The sequence below is a fragment of the Myodes glareolus genome, chromosome 1 (genome assembly GCF_982192425.1).
Source record: "Myodes glareolus chromosome 1, mMyoGla1.1, whole genome shotgun sequence".
In the NCBI taxonomy this organism is placed as follows: Eukaryota; Metazoa; Chordata; class Mammalia; order Rodentia; family Cricetidae; genus Myodes; species Myodes glareolus.
Window position 1 is genome coordinate 114,523,489 of NC_142026.1, and position 21,059 is coordinate 114,544,547.

The following is a 21,059-nucleotide window of genomic DNA, read 5'->3' on the forward strand; positions in this document are numbered from 1 at the left end:
CATTGTTTCTAGAGCCGAGAGCATGCAGAATATCATACTCAATACCTCCACAGTCTGGACCTTTGAGACAGCCCAGACTTTCCAGGGAGGACATGTGACCATGAGTCAGGGCAAAGGATCCCCACCCGAGGGGAGGAGCTATACCATGAACAGTGTCTTAGCTCTAAAAGGGCAGCTGGAGTGGAGTTTGCTCATCATTCTTGTTAAGCAAACAATAGGTCTTGAAATGGAAATACCATTTCAGCTATAGATCTGCTACTATCATGAATTCATACTGGCAGTATGAGCGCACCTATCTGATGGGCATCACGGTGCGCAGCAGACTGATGGGACCCACCTGACACAGGGCTTCCTGGACATTTCAAATGACCAGTCTCACTGGAGCTAGCAAATAAGGACTAGATTTACATACAGGACTATGGGGGCGCTGTTAAACTATGATGGGTCGCCCTGGATTGTTGAGGGTAATTGGGGAGGTGAAAGAAGGCTCATGCAAAGGTCTGTATGGGGTTCTTTTGACCTTTCCACTCAGCAAGCCAGGCTCTTTCAGGTCCCTGTTTGGCACAATATAAAACTTTCGGCTGAGGATCAAGGCTAAAGCTGAAGGAAGAGAAAATTAGGCAGAAACTCCAAAGTCCAATATTGTTATGCACCTGAAGACTACCGGTGACGTCTGAAGAACTTAGAAAACAAACTTAAAACAACACGATGACGTATCGGTCCCAGACTACCTGGATTTGGCAAGGCCATGGTTAGAAAATGCATGCCAGTTAGGAATTTGTTTACAGTGTTAGCATCTAGTGATGGCGCGCCAAAACACACAAGGTCTGCTCGTGAGGTGCCAGCGAAGAAGCTCGCAAGTTCCCACAGGTGCGACTGCAAGAGAACAATCACCGACCGCACTCTTCCGGACTGCCGCCCTGTGTGGCTCAGGAAAGTCTCTACATGCCATTTCCTAGAGGAATGGCACTTCAAACTCGGGGGAATCTGGTTTAGCTTATAAAACCCATATAGTGCTAAACACTGCCACCCCGAACACAGTTGCTTCTGCCCAGGGAGAACCAAGCTCCAAGAAGTCCTTTAATGACACAACTTTATTTTGAGAGTGATTTTTCTGATCAAAGCTTTAGTTCATTTAAGAATTAATGACTTTTCCATTAGATTTCCTGTTTATTAGGAGATTCTTTATGGTTAAGTTATTGTTATTTGTTTTTTTTATTTTTGAGACAGGTCACACTCTGTAGGTGGCCTCAAACTCATGGCATTCTGCTCTGTTGCCCAAGGGCTGGGATAACAGGTTTGGACCACTATACTTGGCTTCCATGGTTACATATTTTCTAGTATTAAGACTTACTAAAAACACAAAGGCAGCAGTGAAAGTTAATATAGGACACCATGGATAAACTGAAAACCTTCAACAGAACTATATGTTCAACCAATGCAGAAGGGAAAGAAACGGCGGGCGTCCTTCTACAGATAAATTATATGGTGACAGGTTCAGAACTGAAGAGATGAATAAGCCCTGAAGACATGCTCTTTTCTTTTCTCCCTTGAAGACTCAACTACTCCCGCAAGTCTTCAGGCATCAACTATCACCACTTCTACACTCATGACTAACAGACAGGAGAGGGAGAGAGGTTAAGATTTTAGTGCAAGTCTGTAGAGAATAGCATTCTCCTCGCTTAATGTAGGCTTCCTGATCTGGAGACTGAAATGCCGAGGGAGGATTGCACGGTGGGGCTGTCTGGCATGGCTCCTATTTACGCACTGGCATGAGATGCTGACCACTGCCAGCACAGACCACTCAGATCAGGGGAGGCCAACTCAGGAGATACATTCCAGACCATGGCTAGCCATATGGTTTCAGATGACCAGAACTAAAAGATCTGGGCTAGCTCAGTGTGTGTAAATCACGCTACAATGTGTCTCCCAGAGCACACAGTCACTGCTGGGTTTCAGGTCATGGGTGCCAAGCGGAACTTGTATAGATGTCGTTAGATTCTGACTGTGGGCATTAGAAGAACACCTATGTGCTACCTGAAGCTTTCCATACATGTTGCCATTAACTTGAATTAGAGCAAGAATGAAAAAAGCATGATTCTGGGCAGAATTTATCTGCAATCTGTCACTATGGACTACGATACTGATTCACAGTGAGAATGTATTGTCTCGTTTCTATTTATTTACTTATTCTGGAGACAAGGTCTCAGTCCATAGGCCAGGGAGCCATGAACCTTCCTCCTGTCTCAGCCTCCTAGGTGATGGAGTAGGCTTTCTCCACCCACCTGAAACTGTCTAGACTCATTTTAGCTAAGAGGAGACAGTTTTAAGCTCCCTCTTTTTAAGCTCCCTGTTGTTCCTTCTTGAGAAAAATCTGGTTAAGTGGGTGGCATTAAAGATGAGGCTATGCACCTTTCATGCAAATTTCCAAAGGGCAACATCATCTCTGTTGCAGAGCTTCTAGTGACAATCAATGAGAAATCACATGCTTATCAGTCCATGCGGCACTATATTCAGATATAAAAGTATTTTCTTCTTCCTCCTATCTGTGTGCACCTGATTCATACATGTGTGTATGCAGGTGTAAGCACGTGTCCACCTGTGTGCAGGTGGAGGCCATGTGTCAAGTATCCTCACCAACTGCTGTCTATCTAATTTTAAAAAATGGTTTATTTTTATTTACATGGATGTGTGTATATCTGTGAATGAATGCCGTGTGTGTGTGTGTGTGTGTGTGTGTGGTCACAGAGGCCAGAAGAGGGCATTGGAAGCCCCAGAGTTGGAGCTATAGTCAATTTTAAGCCACTTGACAGGGATGCTGGGAACTGAACTCATCAACAGCAAGTGCTCTTAAATGATGAGCATCTCTCTCCTCTCACGTGGCTGTCTGAGACACGGTCCTCCTGTCTGAACTTGGAGCTCACTCATTAAACCAGGCAGACTCAGCAAGTCCTACGGATCTGCCTGCCTCTGACTCTGAGGGACTGGAATGGCAGGTGAGTCCTGCCATGTCTGGATCTACTTTTTAAATTTTAAAGATTTAATTCATTAATTTTTTTTCCAAGACAGGATCTCACTATGTCTGGCTGTCCTGGAACTCAGTATGTAGACCAGGCTGGCCTTGAACTTACAGAGATCCACTTGCCTCTCAAGTGCTGGGGTTAGAGGTGTGCATCACCACGGCTGCCTTTGCCTGGATTTTTAACGTAGGCTCTGAAGGATCTCACTCAGGTCCTCAGGCTGGTGTGCTATTTCACCCCCAGGGCCGTCTCCTGATCCCCAAATCACAAATATGTTTAAAGGAAGTCATAGCCTCCATTGTGTTTGGAGTGTCTGGGAAAGCGGCTATTTACTAAGTAATCTGACAGTATCTCAGTACACTTCATAACCAATAGAGCTGTGCAGATCTTTCTAGCCAACCATCAGTCCTGGTTTTAGGACTTCAGCTTTATATCAGCTTTAAGGCTACTGCTACAGGCCAGAGAAAGCTCAAACAATTTAATAACATTGCATAGGCCTTTTTCTTTTTTGACATTTGTAGATAAAAACTTCTAGCTGAATTTGATAAGAACTCTCTCTAGTGAGATATTAAAGCATAACTAAGGGCTGGAGAGATGGCTCAGAGGTTAAGAGCACTGCCTGCTCTTCCAAAGGTCCTGAGTTCAATTCCCAGCAACCACATGGTGGCTCACAACCATCTGTAATGAGATCTGGTGCCCTCTTCTGGCCTGCAGGCATACATGCAAAATACTAAGAATACTGTATACATAATAAATAAATAAATCTAAAAAAAATCTAAATTATTTTTTTAAAAAAGCATAACTAATGTGCAAAAAAGCCTTTTACTTTCTTTCTTTCTTTTTTTTTTTTCTTCTTTTTTTTTTTTTTGGTTTATTGAGACAGGGTTTCCCTGGGTAGCTTTGGAGCCTGTCCTGCAACTCACTCTGTAGACTATGCCGGTCTCGAACTCACAGAGATCTGTCTGCCTCTACCTCCTGAGTACTGGGGAATAAAGTGTGTGCCACCTACCACCACCCGGTTTGAAAAGTAATCTTACTCAAGATTTTGCTGAACCAAAACAAACATGCAAACAAAGCTTCCTAGATCATGAGAGCCCCTTCCAGGCCAGTATGATCGGTTAGACCAAGAACTTTCTCCGGCTCCTCTGATGGGGGCAGGAGAGCAGAGGTGACTCCAGAGCTTTCCCTCTGATCCGATCGCTTTATTAACCTTCAACTCTGCAGCCTGGTGTCTAGATTCAAGGAGCAGTTTCCTGAATCCTGCCACAGACTAGTTATTGAGATCTATTGGCCTTGGCATCCTAACCCTTCTTCCAGTTTGGCCAGAGAATGCCTATCATGTGGTAGGTAGTGCATGGCTGTAATCACAGCACCACGGGCAGAAGGACTAAAGCAAATTCAAGGCCAGCCTAGTCTACATGATGAATTCCAGACCAGTCAGGACTATAGAACAGGAACAAAGAAAGCACGCGTGGAGGCCACAGAGGTGAGAACTGCGGAGCCAGAGAACAGCTGCATGGGAGGGGCTGCTAGTCTTAGCTCCAATCCCTCTCCATAATCATTACCACGAGAGTCATTAAAAGTTAGATTCTCAAGCTCTGAGGTACTCAGTCAACCCAAACAGAATCGATAGATGGGCTACCCAATGGATCTTAATTCCCAAACCACATTACTTTAAGAAAATCCAATCAGATACATCATGTAGAGTTTTTAAACGTAATTTTATTTCTAAATGATGCAGAATTCAGCACTTTGAATCCTCAGAGACAGGATAGGGCATCACCCTGTTTATAGCCTGCGTCCTTACTCTCCATTTTACCTGGGACTGGTGGAGGCAGGAAAGCAAGGCATGATTTAAGAGCATTACAAATCCTTATCTGTGGTTTGTCTCAGACCCAGGTTCACAGAAGGGTGACATTAAGGTGCTGGGTAAGCGACCACTTTAAAGGAAAGGGACATGGACATCCACACCGTATCTGTATCTTATGTTCTACTAAGGGAATGAGCTTGAAACACAAGTCCACCCTCCCCAGAGTACACTTGCTCTCATCTGCATATTTATGAAGGAAAATTTAATTAACAATAAATTAACATGGATAGCCCCTAATACTTGATCACATGCTAATATCAATGCTTTAGGCAAATTTAGCTTAAAAAAGAAACAGTTTGCTTAAAAAAGCAGACAAGAATAAAAAATTATTCAAACATTTACCAATTTATAAAGTTGCAACATTCATATAATATTATATATTACAATGGTACCATAACAATACAAAATACAAAATATATGAACTGACATACACACAGAACATGCACACATTACAGTCTTATTAAAGATTAAGACAGGACACTTTCCAGTTTCTTAAAAATGTACTCAAAACCACCATATTTTGTGATTTTTTTTTGAGAGCATGTGCTTTTTTTTAATTACACAATAATTCTTTGGTTTTATTTCAAATCATCTTAGTTATTAAAACAAGGAGCTTCTTTTAAAAGCTTGATTGTTTCTTTTATGATGTAAAATAAAACTTTCAGTTTATGAATAACTAAACATTCATGTACTGTAAATCCATAGGATGTATAAACACAAACCCCAGTTAAGACTTTGGCTGGAAGACCACGATCATTAACCTGTTCGGGAGGCCGTCAAGGTGATGACAGCCTTAAAATTAGGTCAATCCCTAAAGACTGAAATGAATGGACAGCAAACAACCAATCATGCATGTGAGGAATGCCGTAAGGAATGGTCGACCACACGAGAAACAGGTCGGTAAAGTGAAACTCGGCCGTCATGAATCATTTAAAGTTTTCTTCGAAAGCGGGCACCTAGAACTCCCAACATATGGATGACTGAAAGAAAGGAACTGTTCAGAACAAGATCATCTGCTTTCTGGTGGATAGGTGGGTGAGTTCATTTGCTAAACGGTTGAGGGAAGCACCACTTTGCACTGTTAAAAGCACCGTTCGGCCGCCTTCTGCAACGAGAAATGCTCTCGTAGCAAGGCAAGTGATGTCAGCTGCTTACTGCTTTTTTACTCTCAAGGTTTTTTCTTCCTATTTAAGAAAGGCAGGGAGAGCAACTTCAGATGCTAATTCCATCTGTACACATCCAGGAAAGAGAACATCAAGTAAGCAACAGAACAGGTTTCGTTTTCCTTTTGACTGTACCTCTATCTGGAGAGTTTAGCAAAGTCGCAGACGAGGACGAGAGCCGCTTGCTAATGACAGGATCAACGTGTTTCGAAAGATTCATGGTGGAAACTGACCGCCTGTCTGGATCTAAAACAAATGGAGATAATGCTAATTGACAGCCGGCATGCAGGATTGCAATTGTTCAGTGGCGGAAGGAGAAGAGGCCTGGAGGCATCAGCATTATTTCTAGATCTTCCATAACAGCACAGTTTTCTGAGTGGACATACTAAAGTCACTTAAAGGCTAGAAATGAAATTCATTTTTTAAAGAAATAACATTAAACCTTTAGTTTAGCAGTTTAAATGGAAGCATGCTATTATAACACGAGCTGATGAAGACAAACCCAAGGGCAAGGGAAAGAAGTGATGCAGGCCGACTGTGAAGCAAAGACGCCCGGGACAGGGGCTTTCAGTGGGAAAATACACTGCCAACCTGGGCTAAAATGCACACCAGGGCCTGCTGCTGGGTCCTGCCTAGATTCCAGTTACTAGCAAGCTAGCCAGAGCAGTACCTTCGAGGCCAGCCTGGGATCTTTGCAAGCTCCCACTCCCTGACTTGACTTAGTCTGACCTGGCCTAGCCTCTGATTTCCTACACCTCTGACCTCCAATTCAAGGGATTGCGGGTGCACCTCTAAGTTCAAGTCTGTCTGCCCGTTTCCTTTTGTCTCTCCTTCCGGCATCCTGTTTCTTCCTCTCTCCTGGGGGTTGGACCCATTGTTAGGTAAGGGAACTGTATTTGAAGCCCTAAGGTTGTCTTCAAATAGAAAAATCAATAAACAAAAAGGGTTCAGTGGTTGGAGTTTGCCAACTGTGCCATGCTTCTGGGTTTGCTCCTTAGTACTGGGGGTGTGTGGCTCTAGACATCAAAAGTGGAATCAGTGCATAAACTCGCCCAATAGAACTGGTAGCAATATAAGTCAGAATTCTAAGTCAGTGAGTATTATTGTTAAAATTATTGTGTAGTAAAATAATTTAAGAATGGTTTTGGGGTTCAAATCAGAAGGGAAATTGTCATTATAAAGGCAAAAAAAAATTAAAAATGAGTTCTGTTAATTCGTTGTCAACACAGCAGAAACAAATCACAACCTTACTCATTAGAAGGTCATGCTGCCTGGATGGACGAGGTAAAAACCTACCATCTCACTGCCCATATGTCAGCAGTGCCTGGACGCTCTGACCTACAATGGCTGAAGTTAAAGAAGCAGCGCCATCTTCTCCCCTAGTGGCTAATGAAAGAACAACAGAGATATTCGCTGTAGCATCACCATTGATGGCACTGTTCCCACTGGTCTGAATAATCTGGGCAGTAAACATTTTTGGTGAATTTTGCCCTATAGCATAGCTGTTTTGACGATTATCTATAATCTACTGGTAATAACTCATTAAAGAGACATGACTTTTCAACTGAGATTACCTTTTATAGCTGGAATTGAACTGTTTTTAAAAAGGAAAAAAGTGACCTAACATGATTACTAAGACTTATATTTTCATTTCTCTGACAGGGTTCGGGGAACGAGGAGACATAGAAGACAGAGGGGAAACACTAACAGGACCACCCTGAGGATGAATGTGCGTGTGTGCTTGAGGAAGGATGAAAGCCATGCCCACGTGATTCGACGGCAGCATTTCCTGATGTTTATACACTAAGCTTCAGCTGAGGGGAGTGGTACCTTTAGTAAGCCTAGCCTCTAGAGTTTCAGTGGTTACTAAAAACACTCAGTTCTATTTCCTAGTAAGCAGAAAAAAAAAATGAGTCAGACAGTCTTTTATCCACTCTCTCACATGCTGGCACCATGGAGGCATGCCATCGTGTGCCAGCTGAGACTTTCCATGCATTTCTCCTCCTCACGGAACAAAAATTTCACTAAAGGATCGGTGATTTTACAAATAAAATTGTTTTCATGGTAGCAAGCTGACGTCCCCTGGTTAGACACGATGCTAACTTTAATGCGGACCATTTCTAGGCTTGGAGGGCTTGGCCTGATTAGCAATGTAGGAGCTGGCTTCACACAGCTGCTGCCATGAAGTGAAGGTGCTAAAAGTGAGCAGAACTGGACGTCTCTCGACAGCACAGCAGATCATCCTAGTCTCTGAGAACCTCAACAGATTCCAGTCATTCCCCACACAAAGGTCTCTTTTCTAATAGACCAGTAGTCTGCGCCCGCCAGTCATTACAACCTGGGTTTCACCTAACAGCTCCTAAGTGCATCACTGGCTTTACTGTTCTGAATAGCAATGTAGAAAGCAAGAAGTAAGGCTGAGTAGGTTTATTATTTCTCAACGATGTTTGGCACTGTATAACAGAGCATTTCTGTCATGTAGACAGGAAGCATGAAGCTCAAAGAAAAATATGGTTATAAAAACATTTACCATGAGCACTTTTCTTCATGGGACATTCATGAAAACTATTTCTAGATGAAGCATCACATATAAACCTGTCATTTTTACGATGACAGGTTTGGTGTGTCTTCTATCACAGGTGGTAAAGAGACATGGGGGAAAACGTGCTTCTATGTTTGGTTCAGTGTTACGGGGAAATAAACTGTGGTTATACTTTTTGAACTTAAAACAAAATTAAAGGGTTATAAAAACAGTAATGAAAAAAATACAGCAAACATGCAAACAATTCAACTACTCAGCTAAAAGTGAAGCTGTCTATGAGTATGTAGTATTGCTAGCTACAGGATGCGCTTTGATTACAGGTGACTCTTAGCTAAAAGACATTTAAATAGGCTTTATTAAAAATGACTTAAAGAGAAAGTGGGATTATTTTAACACCCTTAAGTCACCGGAGTCATGACATTGCACTTAGGAAACACTGCCCATCTCAGATCTAGGTCCTTGTGAAGGACAGTGGCATGCATGAAAACTAGGGAGCTGGTGGTTCAGCTGTCTGCGAACTGGTCCTAAGTCTGAGGGGCTACCTACAAAGCAGGCAGTCAGCAATTACATGGGTGTCTGTACCAGATTCTCTAGTACCCCCTGACGCTGTGATGTGCTGGTCCACCCCTGCTAAATGGAGAAGGTGAATAATGACTCAACAAAACCACCTGGGGACAGAAGGTAAGGCGTGATTAAAAATAAAAAGAAGAGTATCAGACTCACACAAATGAAAAAGAATTAACATACTACTATGAAAGAATAAAAGTGTATTGAATTTACAGTACAAAAGTATTTCTTGTCTAAGGCACCTGCACATGCTCCTCCCCTACATCAGTGCTGCACATGTTAGCGTCAGGGTACATGTGCTCCCGGAACTGACCCTGATTCAGCTACACTGCTGAGATTCTTCCCGAGGAGAAAGGGACATGGGTTAACTTATCCCACAGCCATGAAGACCTTATGCAAATGGATCATTGACACGGTTCAGTCTCGAGTTTTAGAAACGCTCCATACTTTTCTCTCTAGAGGACTCTGCAACCCAAACAGAAAGGAGCTCACGTGGAGGCAAAGAGAGGTCTTTGGGTCTTACCTCCATCACCCTCGCACTCTCAGACAGTGGGAGCATCATTTAACTAGTGTATAATGATTTCAGCAACCAGATATTTAGCGGGGTGGGGGGAGCAAATGCACTTCTACTGTCCAGAAAAAAACCAAAACCAAACCAAACACAAAGAGGAGACTTGAAGTGGTATCTGTATTTACCTGCACTGCGGATGCTGTGGCTCCCATGGAGAGGGCCTCCCCACGACCACCGGTTATATTTCTGTCTTGGCTTCTGGCTCCTTTCCATTGTTCGCCGTACAACAGCTTCATGGCGCTCCTTATGTGGGACAGAAGAGCCAGTGGTTAGGTTTAGCTGGTTGAAGGTTCTGCAACTTCAGGCAGAATAGACTACCTATATTCTTGCCCTCCTATATTGCTGTTATAACCTGTTTCCTAACTTCTGTACTTTCTCTTAAGATGGAACAGTAACCATCTTGGATAGTTTCTGCAACCATTAGTTCCTAGTTCAAAAGCCCTTGTGTACAACAGATACTCAGATACTTCCCTCTGGGTGTGACGCTTTCACCAACACACAGAAAGGGCCATGGTAGTACAGGTCTTCACTTAGACTGACTCTCAGCATGTGTTTTTATTTACTTTTATACATGTTATATAGTGTCTTGTTGGCCTCAAACTTGTGAGGCTCTTGCTTCAGCTTCCTGACTGCTAGGACTATAGGCGTGTGCCCATTATGACTCACTTAACTGGTGGGGTTTTTATTGCTGCTGTTGTTTGGTGTGTGTGTGTGTGTGTGTGTGTGTGTGTACCACAGAGATTCAAGGTGTCGGGACCTTATGCATGCTAGCAAGTATTTGGTCCACGTCTATATACCCAGCCTCATATGGAGCCATATTTAAAAAATGGAATTCAGAAATTGAGGACACAATAACTTTTCTTTTCTCTCTACCCACAAGCAGAGTGAATACTAAGGAAAAGTTAGAAAGAACTCTCGAGAATGGGAGTGCTCCAAGAAAGAAAAATCCTTTTCTCTTTGAGGTCTGGTACATAGCCTAGGCTAGCCTTGAACTTGTGGCAATCCTATTGCTTCTGTTTTCTCAGTGTTGGGATTATAAACATATTCCACCTTACCTGACAAGGACACTCATGGCTTCCTATGTTGTAGAACTCTGTGTAACTAAACAATTTTGAGCATAACTCCCCCCCCCCTTTTTTTTGAGAAACTTATACAACACTTATTTAAGGTTTGAATGAGTGTTAAGTGAAGTACTTATGTGGAAATATTACCTGAGTGGAAATGTTTACAATGTTTATAAAGGAAATGTTTACCCTATGGAAGCCCACATTAGGGATTTTAGCACGTCAGTACAGCTGAATAAAGGATCAATGAGTATCAGATGGGAACATGAGTACTCGGCGTTCCTCGGCAGCAACACTGACAACCAGTCATCTTCTCCCGTCCACCCCCGCCCCCATCCCGCGCTGTGCTCCCCAACACCTGCAGCTATATTTACTGCCGACGGCATAGCAACCACGCATCCCGCATTACGGAAGCAGGGCAACCTTCCTCTGCAGAGGGATGTGGCCGCACCTTGTCTTCCTCCAGCCTCTGTCTTCGCTTCTCCTCCACCGCAGCCCTCCTCCGCTCTTCCTTCAGCCGCTGGTCCTCCAGTTTCTTCCTCCGCGCTTCCAGGTGCCTTTCATAGTGCTGCCGGGCTCGCTCTTCTCTTTCTAACCAGGCGATTTCTCGCGCAGCTTTGGGGGCAAACAGGGAGATCCGACACAGGCAAGCTTAGGACTTGAATAGTTAACGCTGGGTAAGGGGTCCACACTGAACAAACGGGCTCTGTCAGTCTGTGAGGATCCAGCTTGGCCTTTGCTTTCCTCACTACGTCAAGGAGGTTGCCCTGAATTCTGCTCTTTGGGAATACGTATAGCTCTCTGGCTGGCTGTGGTAGTTTTATAGCATAGGCTGCATGCTGGCGCTGCTCTGAGGCTCTAGGATCAACAGCACCAGTCCCTATCTCTTTTTAAAAGGGCTGGTGACATGGCTCAGCATGGAAAAGCACATGCCAACACAAGCCCAATGACCTGAGTTGCATCCCTGCAGTCAACAGTGGAAAGAAAGAGCAGACTCTAATGCGGTCTCCTGACTGCCACATGTGTGCCTGCCTGCACGCTCCTCACACACACATCGCACACACACCACCATCACAATGGCAAATTAAAAAGTGCGACATCCTGCCAGGCACAGTGGCATATATCTGCAAACCCTGCACCTGGGAGGCTGAGGCAGGAGGATTACCAAGAGTTGAAGTAGAGCGCATAATAACACTCTGCTTCAGAAAGAGTCTATCCTCCAGCCCCTCTCCAACCCACCTCTCCTCACTTTTTCATGCCTTCCCTTTTACTTTTGCTTATTTATCTATCAATCTATCTGTCTGTCTATCTATCTATCTATCTATCTATCTATCTATCTATCTATCTATCTATCTATTTAGAGTTTATAGCCCAAGCTGGCTTGGAACTCACTATGTAGCCCAAGGTGGTTTTGAACTCATGACAATCCTCCACCTTGGCCTCCTAAACGTGGCCCCTGAAATCACAGGGGGAAGCCACCATGCCCAGTTATGACTACATTTCTCTCATACATAGCCTTGGTTCTCTGGAAGTACAAAGCAACATGGAGAAAATTAGCTGAGAAGCAATGAATTAGGTGCCTCGCATGTTCATCGCAGTGAATCAGCTAAGCCAGGAGAGAGAGAGCAAGAGGCCGTTTTGGGCACTCAGGGAGCGCACAGTTTGATACCTAGCCCTATCAAATAACAATTGTAAAAATTTTAAAACACTGGTAACAGGCCGGAAAGATAGTTCAGTCAGTCACTAAAGTGGTAGCTTTGCAAACATGCGGACCTCATTTCTTTCCCCAGCACCCAACTTGGAGAGGCTGGGACATGCAGAACCCTATACCAACTGGCCAGCTTAATTGGCAAGCTCATACCCAGCGCCCTGTTTCAGAAACATGGTGGATGGCTTGAGACATGACACCTGACATGCACCTCCAGCTTCCACACACATATGCATAGATGTGTGTGCACACCTGCACATACAATAGGAACGTCCAAACACACCTATACATATACACAGAGAACCAAGAACCATTGCTCAACGACAGAAAACTTTTTTCTCCTTTATATATGTTTCTTCCATATTTTGGGAAGCAAACCTACCTTCAGAGACATTTTCTTTAATATGGTATTTCCTTTAACTATGATAACTAAATATTCATGTTCTTATCACTGTAGGTGACGAAGTCCGAGCAAAATCAGGAACATAAAATCTTTATCTAGGATCTTACGTAGTCTGTGAACTTTCTATGAATCTTAAAATGACCTTGAATTCTAATCCTCTTGCCTCTCCACCCCAGAAGCACTGGCATTACAGGCATGTACCACCACACTTGGGCCAATGCTTTTTGCAATTCTGAAGCATTAACTATTTTTCAAAGTTATGAAAGAACTGATTGGCTTGCTATTGACAGAAGGACAAGGACAATTCAGGGGGAGCCAGCGCTGTGAGGGGAGGGCACGCGAAGGGGCTGGCTTCCCCTAGAAGCTCTGCGGATGAGTAGCTCCTGACTCTGATCACGTCCATTTGGATTTCGGTTATCTGATCTCAATTGAGGAAACTAGTTTGCAAAGCTCCTGCCTCTATAAAAGCCTAAGGTCCTAGAGAAATTCTCAGGCTAAAAACTGATGTAAAGAACACATATTATTTACCAAATGACTGAATAGAAAAAGACACTGAGAAGTTTTCTTGAAACTTCTTGAAACTTAACAGGTGCACATAATTCCTACAGTTAGATGCCCTTGTTTTAGCCACATGCACCCATGTATATAATGTTTGGAGTTTTTACTTGAGAACACATTACAGGTAAGCTCTTAATGACACTAGACACAGAAAAGTGGGTTATAGTGGTAGATTTTTTTCCCCTGTTTTTTGAGACAGGGTTTCTCTGTGTAGCCCTTGCTGTCCTGGAACTCGCTCTGTACACCAGGCTGGCCTCAAACTCAGAGATCTGCCTGCCTCTGCCTTGGAGTACTGGAATTAAAGGATGTGCACTACACCTGGCCCTATGATGACTCTCCAAGGTGAAACGGCCGCCTTCCTCTTCCTGGAACCTGTTATATCCCGTCTCTAACTCCAGGAGACAGGGGTACCATTCATAGTGTTCCAGATTGTAACTATTCTGCGCATTTTCTACTTAAAGTCTCTTAGGGATCCTTTCATATTAAAATATATTTTAAAAAAAACGTGCTGGGCATCCTAGCACTTCAGAGGCAGAAGCAGGCAGATCTCGGTGAGTTCAAGGCTAGTCTGGTCTACCTAGCGAGTTCCAGGACATCCAGAACTGTTACACAGAGAAATCCTGTCTCGAAATTCAAAACAAACAAACAAAAAACTAATATAAAATAGGAAAATCTGAACCTAACTACATTTTTAATGGCTCTATAGCATCTTATCATTTATACATTGCTTAAATAGACAATTACCACTTGCTTGATAAGTTACTTGAAATATTTTTAGGTTCCTTCTTTCTTCTTTTTCTTTCTCCTTTTTTCCTTCCTTCCTTCCTTCCTTCCTTCCTTCCTTTTCTTTTTTCTTTCTCTAATTCAGACTTTGAGCCACACCATTGTGCTAGCACAGATCTCTGCAGATGTGTGGGTATGTCCATGCAGAAGTGGAACTGCTGGGTCAAAGGGAACACTTGAAAGTCTGAAGGATACTAGGTTGGGAAAGTGACCCAGAGGGAATACGCCTGCACAACACCTGTGAATCTGTCTGATCCCAGCGTTGCAATGCAGAAATGAAATGAAATAAACATTTGCGACTGACTTCTACTTTAGATGCAAGCTTCCCAATCGCTAAGATCTTGCTTGCTTTCCTTGCCCTGTTCTCAGCACAGCCTCCTTACTCTGGTTAGCCTGAATTTCTTGCTCTGCTTCCCAGCAATGATTTTCCTCTATTCTTGTTTGATGGAGGAGGGCCATCTGTCTATGTGTTACTTTCATTGGTTAATAAAGAAACTGCCTTGGTCCTTTGACAGGACAGAAAATTAGGTAGGTGGAGTAAACAGAACAGAATGCTGGGAAGAAGACAATGAGGCAGCCGCCTTGACTCTCCTCTCCGAGTCAGACGCAGGTTAGGATCTTTCCCGGTAAGCCACCACCTCGTGGTGCTACACAGATTACTAAATATGGGTTAAAGCAAGATGTGAGAATTAGCCAACAAGAGGCTGAAACTAATGGGCCAGACAGTGTTTAAATGAATACAGTTTTTGTGTAATTATTCCGGGTAAAGCTAGTCGGGTGGGAGGCGGGAAGTGGCCTGCCGTTCCTTCTATACTTGTTCAATCTCCAGCTAATCCACTCTGGAAGGCAGTGGCTTCACACCTGTCATGCACGGCATAATAAACTTTGGAAGTCTGAGGGGTAAAGGGTAAAAGCATCTAGTTAGAAAAAAACCCCTGGGCTCCAACCCTCATGTTCAGGGTTACTAAAAACAAAATGACACTCAGTTTTTATTTTCTGGTGGTGATGGGGACAGTAATTTATATTTCTAATAAGCCTCACAGGTAGATCTGAGACAAGGGTCCACTGATGGCAGGTGCAGAGACCCTGCAACATCCGGTCTTCTGGACGGACCTCTTGACAGCTACCACAAGCTTTAGCATTTCCTAATCTCTGATTTCTATGGAGCAAAAGTTGTCACATACACACACCCACCCTACCCATAAGTTTCACTACTTGAATACATCCAAACATCTAATAATTACTTCCTGGTTCACCGTGAACTGATTGGCTGACCCAATCTTGTGTAAATTTTCCAGGATGATTTCTATCAGAATAAGTTGTGGAAAAACACAGGAACTTTTTTGTGAGTATTAAAATATAATTATACTTAAAGCAGTGAGATAGTTCTCTGGACTTAAGCATTCAGGAGAACTGACCACCAACGTTTCAGTTAAGACAATGAAGGGCTCTCATGGTTGTGCTACACAGTACAAGCTTTGACATTATTATTCACGTAATTAATTTTACAAGAAATAATCAATCCTTATTGATTATTATTGTCAAGGGGCTACTAGGGGACCAACTGTAGCCTTGCTTAGTCACACTAGGCAAACCCCACTTGGAGCGGCATTCATCTCTTTGGTCAAACTTTTTTCTATCACAGGGAGTGGAAACTCTATTGCCCCCTTTCCCCCCCACCCCCAGCAACAGTGTTCGTAAACAGTCATACAGAGAAAAGGCAAACAATGCTGGAAAAGCAAATATTACTTTCTGGTCATCTTAGAGCCTGCTGGTGAGGGCTAGGATGAGCTGCTAACAACAGATCATGTGATCTTTTAAACTGAAGGCCAACATAGGTATTCATTATTTTAAGACTTTAAAGTATATTTATATGACTTTTTAGTAATTCAAACTATTATCTAACTTGAGGTCACGCATATTTTTTCAGTAAGAATTCTGAACAAAAGGACAAAAATTGTCAGGTGGTGGTGGAACACACTGGCAGGCTGATCTCTGCGTTAGAGGTCAGCCTGGTATGTAGAGTGAGTTTCAGGGCAGACACGGATACACAAAGATGCCCTCCTTCAAAACAAACAAACAAACAACAAACCTACAAAGAAGCACAAGCAAAAAAGAAAAAGAAATCATCTATTGCTATAAACTGAAGTGTGTCCCCTAACTCTGAATCCCTGCGTTAAAGCTCTAACCCCAGCATGACTGTCTTTGGAAGTACACCCTTTAGAAGGTATTTAAGACTGAACTAGCTGGGCGTGGTGGTGCATGCCTATAACCTCAGCGCTGAAGCTAAGACAGGAAGACCACTGTCCCAGGCCACTGGGCTATGCAGAAGGCCCTGCTTCAAGAGATAAACTATAAAATAAGAAAAAGTTCAAAGGGGTCACTAAGGAGGGGAGCCCTTTGCTGACAAAATTAGTCTTCTTTTAAGAATACATAGAAGAGCTTTCTCTCTCTCTCTCTCTCTACCCCCTTCTCCACTGTGTGTGTGTGTATGTAATATGTATTATTTTATCTCTACACTCTCTGTGTGTATGATATGTTGGTGTGGCAAGGGCCTTTATCCACTGAGCCTCCTGCGCTCTGAGGAAGAGCCCTTAGCAGGCACGGCACCAAGCACTGATCTGGCACATACCTGATTCCAGACAGAAAGAAAATATAATTCTGATGCTGAAATCACCCAGTCAGTGGAATTCTGTGAGGGCAGCAGCCCTGATGGCCAATGAAACTTGTTACACCTTTAACTCAATGACAGACATTTTCATTTAACTTCATACAAACTCAGCTTTGTAACAGAAGAACATGCCCAGACAAACCACGAAACACTGCGCAATCCTCTCATCCTTTGAAGTTATATATTTGCCACTAGTCCACAGGCTCTGAGATAAAAGGAAGTGGACACCACCTCCCAAGTCTCTGTGATACAGACATGAGCAAGCCAGTCCCAGTTGAACTGCTGCAACCAAGGATGTCTTAATGGCAAGGAAATGATAACACCGTGTTAATGCCACACAAAACGGAAATGCACTCTCAGTTTGGATTCTACTTAGAAACTGCACAGTGCCTATTTGCCAAGAGGATTCAGGATGGAGAAAAGGTGTTGGGGTAGACACACAGCTGCACGGGATCCTGCCCCTGACCAGCTTTGGGGCACTGACCAAGTGATGATACTGCGCTCCTCTTCCTGAGATGACAGCACTGACTTCCTGGCAGGGCTGTTGGTGAGCCCGTGGTGACACACAGAACACTTGGTGGAGTGCCATGCTCCTGCATGGGTCCAATACATGGAAATAAGGAGGCTGCGTGCTAATCCTGGTAACTCCTGTTCTAGTGCCACAGACAGCATTCAGCAAATAGGATATAGGTAAGGAAGAGAACCCAGAGTGTGCTTGCAGGCTAGGTGGACACCCTACCTACACCCATACAGTCTGTGACGGTCCTGGTCCTTCTGAGCAGGCTTATATCTATACAGGTGGAGAACATATTTCACTGCTGTATGAGGAACAGAATGGAGAACAAATGGATGTTGTCAACTTCTGCAACATCTAAAGTTTTGCCTCTGTTTCATTTCTTTCCCTTTTTTTTTTTATTGTGCTAGGGTCTGAACCCAGGGCCTTAAACTCTATCATTAACCTGCAACCCCAGCTTGAATTTCAAGTAAGGTGCAGAAGCATTCCTAGTAACACTGGATAATGATAGCTAATAATACCACCAAGAGTCAAAATGGGCAGGAATAAGAACATAGTACATATAATATGATATAAAAATAATATAATATTAATATTTTGAAATCTTGGGGAAATTAGCTGATTTTTAAGTTAGAGAAAAAGTATACAACAATCTCTAATTATATGTATTATGTGTGTGTGTGTGTATAATTTATTTGTTTTGAGATAGTATCTTGCTATGCATTTCAGGCCGGCTTGGAACTCACTATAGAACTCAGGTTGGCCTTTGCCTCTCTGGTGCTGGAGTTTTATAGGCATGCACCATGCTTTGCTTTGTTTTCATTTGAAATGTGAAGGTTTTAATCTTAGGGCTATGGATATAGATTGTTAGAACTCCTGCCTAACATATACAAGGCCTTAGGTTTGGTCTTTAACATTTATAGTTTACTCCAATGCTTGTTGTAATTGTATAAATGCTAATAAATGCCCTTTTCTCTTTCTTTTTGGTCACTGCAAACAATAAACATATGAAATAATTCCTTGAAGGAGATGTCATTTAATTCAGCTCATGGATTCTAAGAAGGGGGCTGTGGGAAGGAAAAATAAGAGAATCTAGGGATAAAGAGTAAATTTTTTTTTTTTTACAGGACTTCGAGCATTCATGTAGGAAATATTTCACTCATTTCATTTAATGCAGATGGAGTTTTAGCCTAGTGGTAGGGTATGAGTGTGAGGCTCTGGATTCAGATTCTAACACACACATACACACACACACACACACACACACACACACACACACACAGAGAGAGAGAAAAGAAGCTGAGGCAACAGCTCTAGATGTTGCAGAAGTTAATGACTTTTGAAATGAAAAGAAAACGGTAATTGCTAACAGCATAGCAAAACACAGGGAACTTCTAAGCTGGTAAAGACTGAGATGACCAGTTCTGATCTGCATGAGAGCCACTCCCACTTCCACCCCGCTCAGTACCCCCCCCCCCCCCGTCTGTAAAAGGAAAACAAAGGAGATGAAGTTTGTTCGTTTTAAAACATTTATTTAATGTGCATTGGTGTTTTGCCTGCGTGTCTGTCTGTGTGAGGGTGTTAGGGAACTAGAATTAGAGACAGTTGTGAGCTACCTTGTAGGTGCTGAGAATTGAACTCAGGGCTTTGGAAGAGCAATCATTGTTCTTAACCAGTGAGCCAGGAGTTTTTAAAAATGCTACAAGAATCTGGGAATGCTAGCAACGCCTGTAATCCCAGTCCTTGGAGGCAGAGCAAGCCTATCTCCAGCTCAAGGTCAGACTGTGCTACACACTGAGACCTTGTTTCAAGTCCCACCATTTTCATCACCCTCTCCCCAAAATGGTAGAAGGAATAAAATCAATCCTATATTAAGATTGAAGTTTTTTTAATTAGGCTAACCCTCAAATAACCAGATATGCTGTTTAAAAGGTTCAGCGTACAGCTCTTTTACCAGCAGCATGCTTGCCTAGAATGCAAGGCCCTGGAGTTGATCTCCAGCCTGCCAAGGAAAAGGAAGAGCCATGAGACTAATAAAAATAAAAACGTAGTAAGCGAAAATATTCTATACAAAGAAGGCTTGGAGTTGAAACGAGGAAATCCAAAGAAGTTAAACAATGTTCCCAAGATCACATGGTGTAGCAGAACTAGAGCTGGGATCTTAATTCAGCTGATTCCACAGCTTGGAATCTGCCTGCACAGTCTCGCCTACCCTGAAGCAGAACCTGCTGTGGCTTGTCTTCTCTGGCAGACCTCTGGGAATGCTGTGTGAAGTGTGAAAGCCCAGGCCCCTCCTCCGCTCTCACGTCCAGTGTGCGTTCCCCAACCCTCTTGCTGCTATTGCATGCTCTCCTGCCCCTTCTGCGCTGGAGTCCCCTCTTTCACATCTGCTTCTCTCAATACACAAATCTAGAGAGCCCGCCAGTTCCCCGAACCCTCACCGGTGCCACCTCTGTCCACCATCTCTCCCGCCTGGTAGTCTGACACTCAAGCCTCTTCCTGTCAGAAGTCTCTCCTGAGCGGCAGTCTGGAGAGTTCCCCAGCTCCATTCAGACCCTGTCTGTACCCACGGTGCCAGCCCTATGCCTGCCTATGCTCACAATGTCTAGTCTAGTGGATGATTTAAAGCATGCCCTGGGGTCCATCCCTAGCACGGAGGTGGGTAGGTGAAAGAACAGGAGGGAGCAAGGGAGGGGAAACTAAAGGACTCTCAAGAAAGTGACTCACTTTGATGAATTTAACTCAAGCCTTTCCCACTTTATCTATCTATCTATCTATCTATCTATCTATCTATCTATCTATCTATCTATCTATTTATTTTGAGACAGGATTTCACTCTGTACCTTAAGTTGGCCTGGAAGTCACTAAAGTCACCTAAGCTGGTTTTGAGCTCAGGGTAATCCTTCTGTCTCAGTATCTCAAGTGCTGGGATAAAACTGTCTTTCCCTTGACCTGTAACTGGAGTACGCACTAGAGAGTTGTCTGGCATGGCCTTGCAGGACACCCACCAACAGCCCACAACACTGTCTCTTGTGCAAGGGGTTTCCACTTGGCCTGTTTCCCTGTGCCTGAAGGCTAATGGAACTGAGGTGCTGGAACAGCAGTTTACACGTGTGGAAACCCTAGAAATTTCCCCTTGTGTGTGGGGAGGAGGACTTGAGACAAGGAAGCAAGACAAAGAGAAAGTTCCCAGAAATTCTAATCTGTATTTAGCCTCTGCTTGATCAATGGCTGTCCTTGGAACTTCTGGTTGCCATCCCAACCCTAATCTCTGACGCGCCTCACAGAATTGAGCATTGTCCTCTCCTGGCTGTCTCACAAAGCCATCCCAGGAACCACAGACACCCCTCTATCTGCTATTCCTTAGCTAAAAATAATCCAAACTTAGTGTCAGGCACCTAGTCACATGACTGCCCACGCTCCTCCATTGTCATCACCTGGAAAGAGGCTGGGCTCATACTCCGAGTCATGGACAGCGATTACCTTCACAGCTGTGCTCGGAGACAGGCACTGCTGGGAGACACATGGAAGTGAGGTAACCTGCAAACTCCCAAATGTCTCACTCTGAAAGCACAATGAGCCTTCTGGTAAAAGGTCTGGGCTGGAGCCTCTCCCGGTGACTAAT

At 43.6% G+C, this 21,059-nt stretch overlaps 1 protein-coding gene across 7 annotated transcripts in view; it reads right to left on the reverse strand.

The window, feature by feature from the left end:
• Map7 (microtubule associated protein 7) overlaps positions 1–21,059 on the reverse strand; it is a 136,154-nt gene that overhangs the window by 23,783 nt on the left and 91,312 nt on the right. For 6 of the 7 annotated variants that reach the window (XM_087911535.1, XM_087911543.1, XM_087911523.1 and 3 more), the window contains 3 exons: positions 11,249–11,412; positions 9,859–9,976; positions 6,189–6,299 (listed from right to left, as the gene is read on the reverse strand). In XM_087911535.1, coding sequence (XP_087767661.1) covers positions 6,189–6,299; positions 9,859–9,976; positions 11,249–11,412 — 393 coding nt within the window. Of the gene's footprint in view, positions 1–4,722; positions 4,846–6,188; positions 6,300–9,858; positions 9,977–11,248; positions 11,413–21,059 lie in introns of those variants that run through there. The other variant, XM_085689021.2, reaches the window with a different exon arrangement.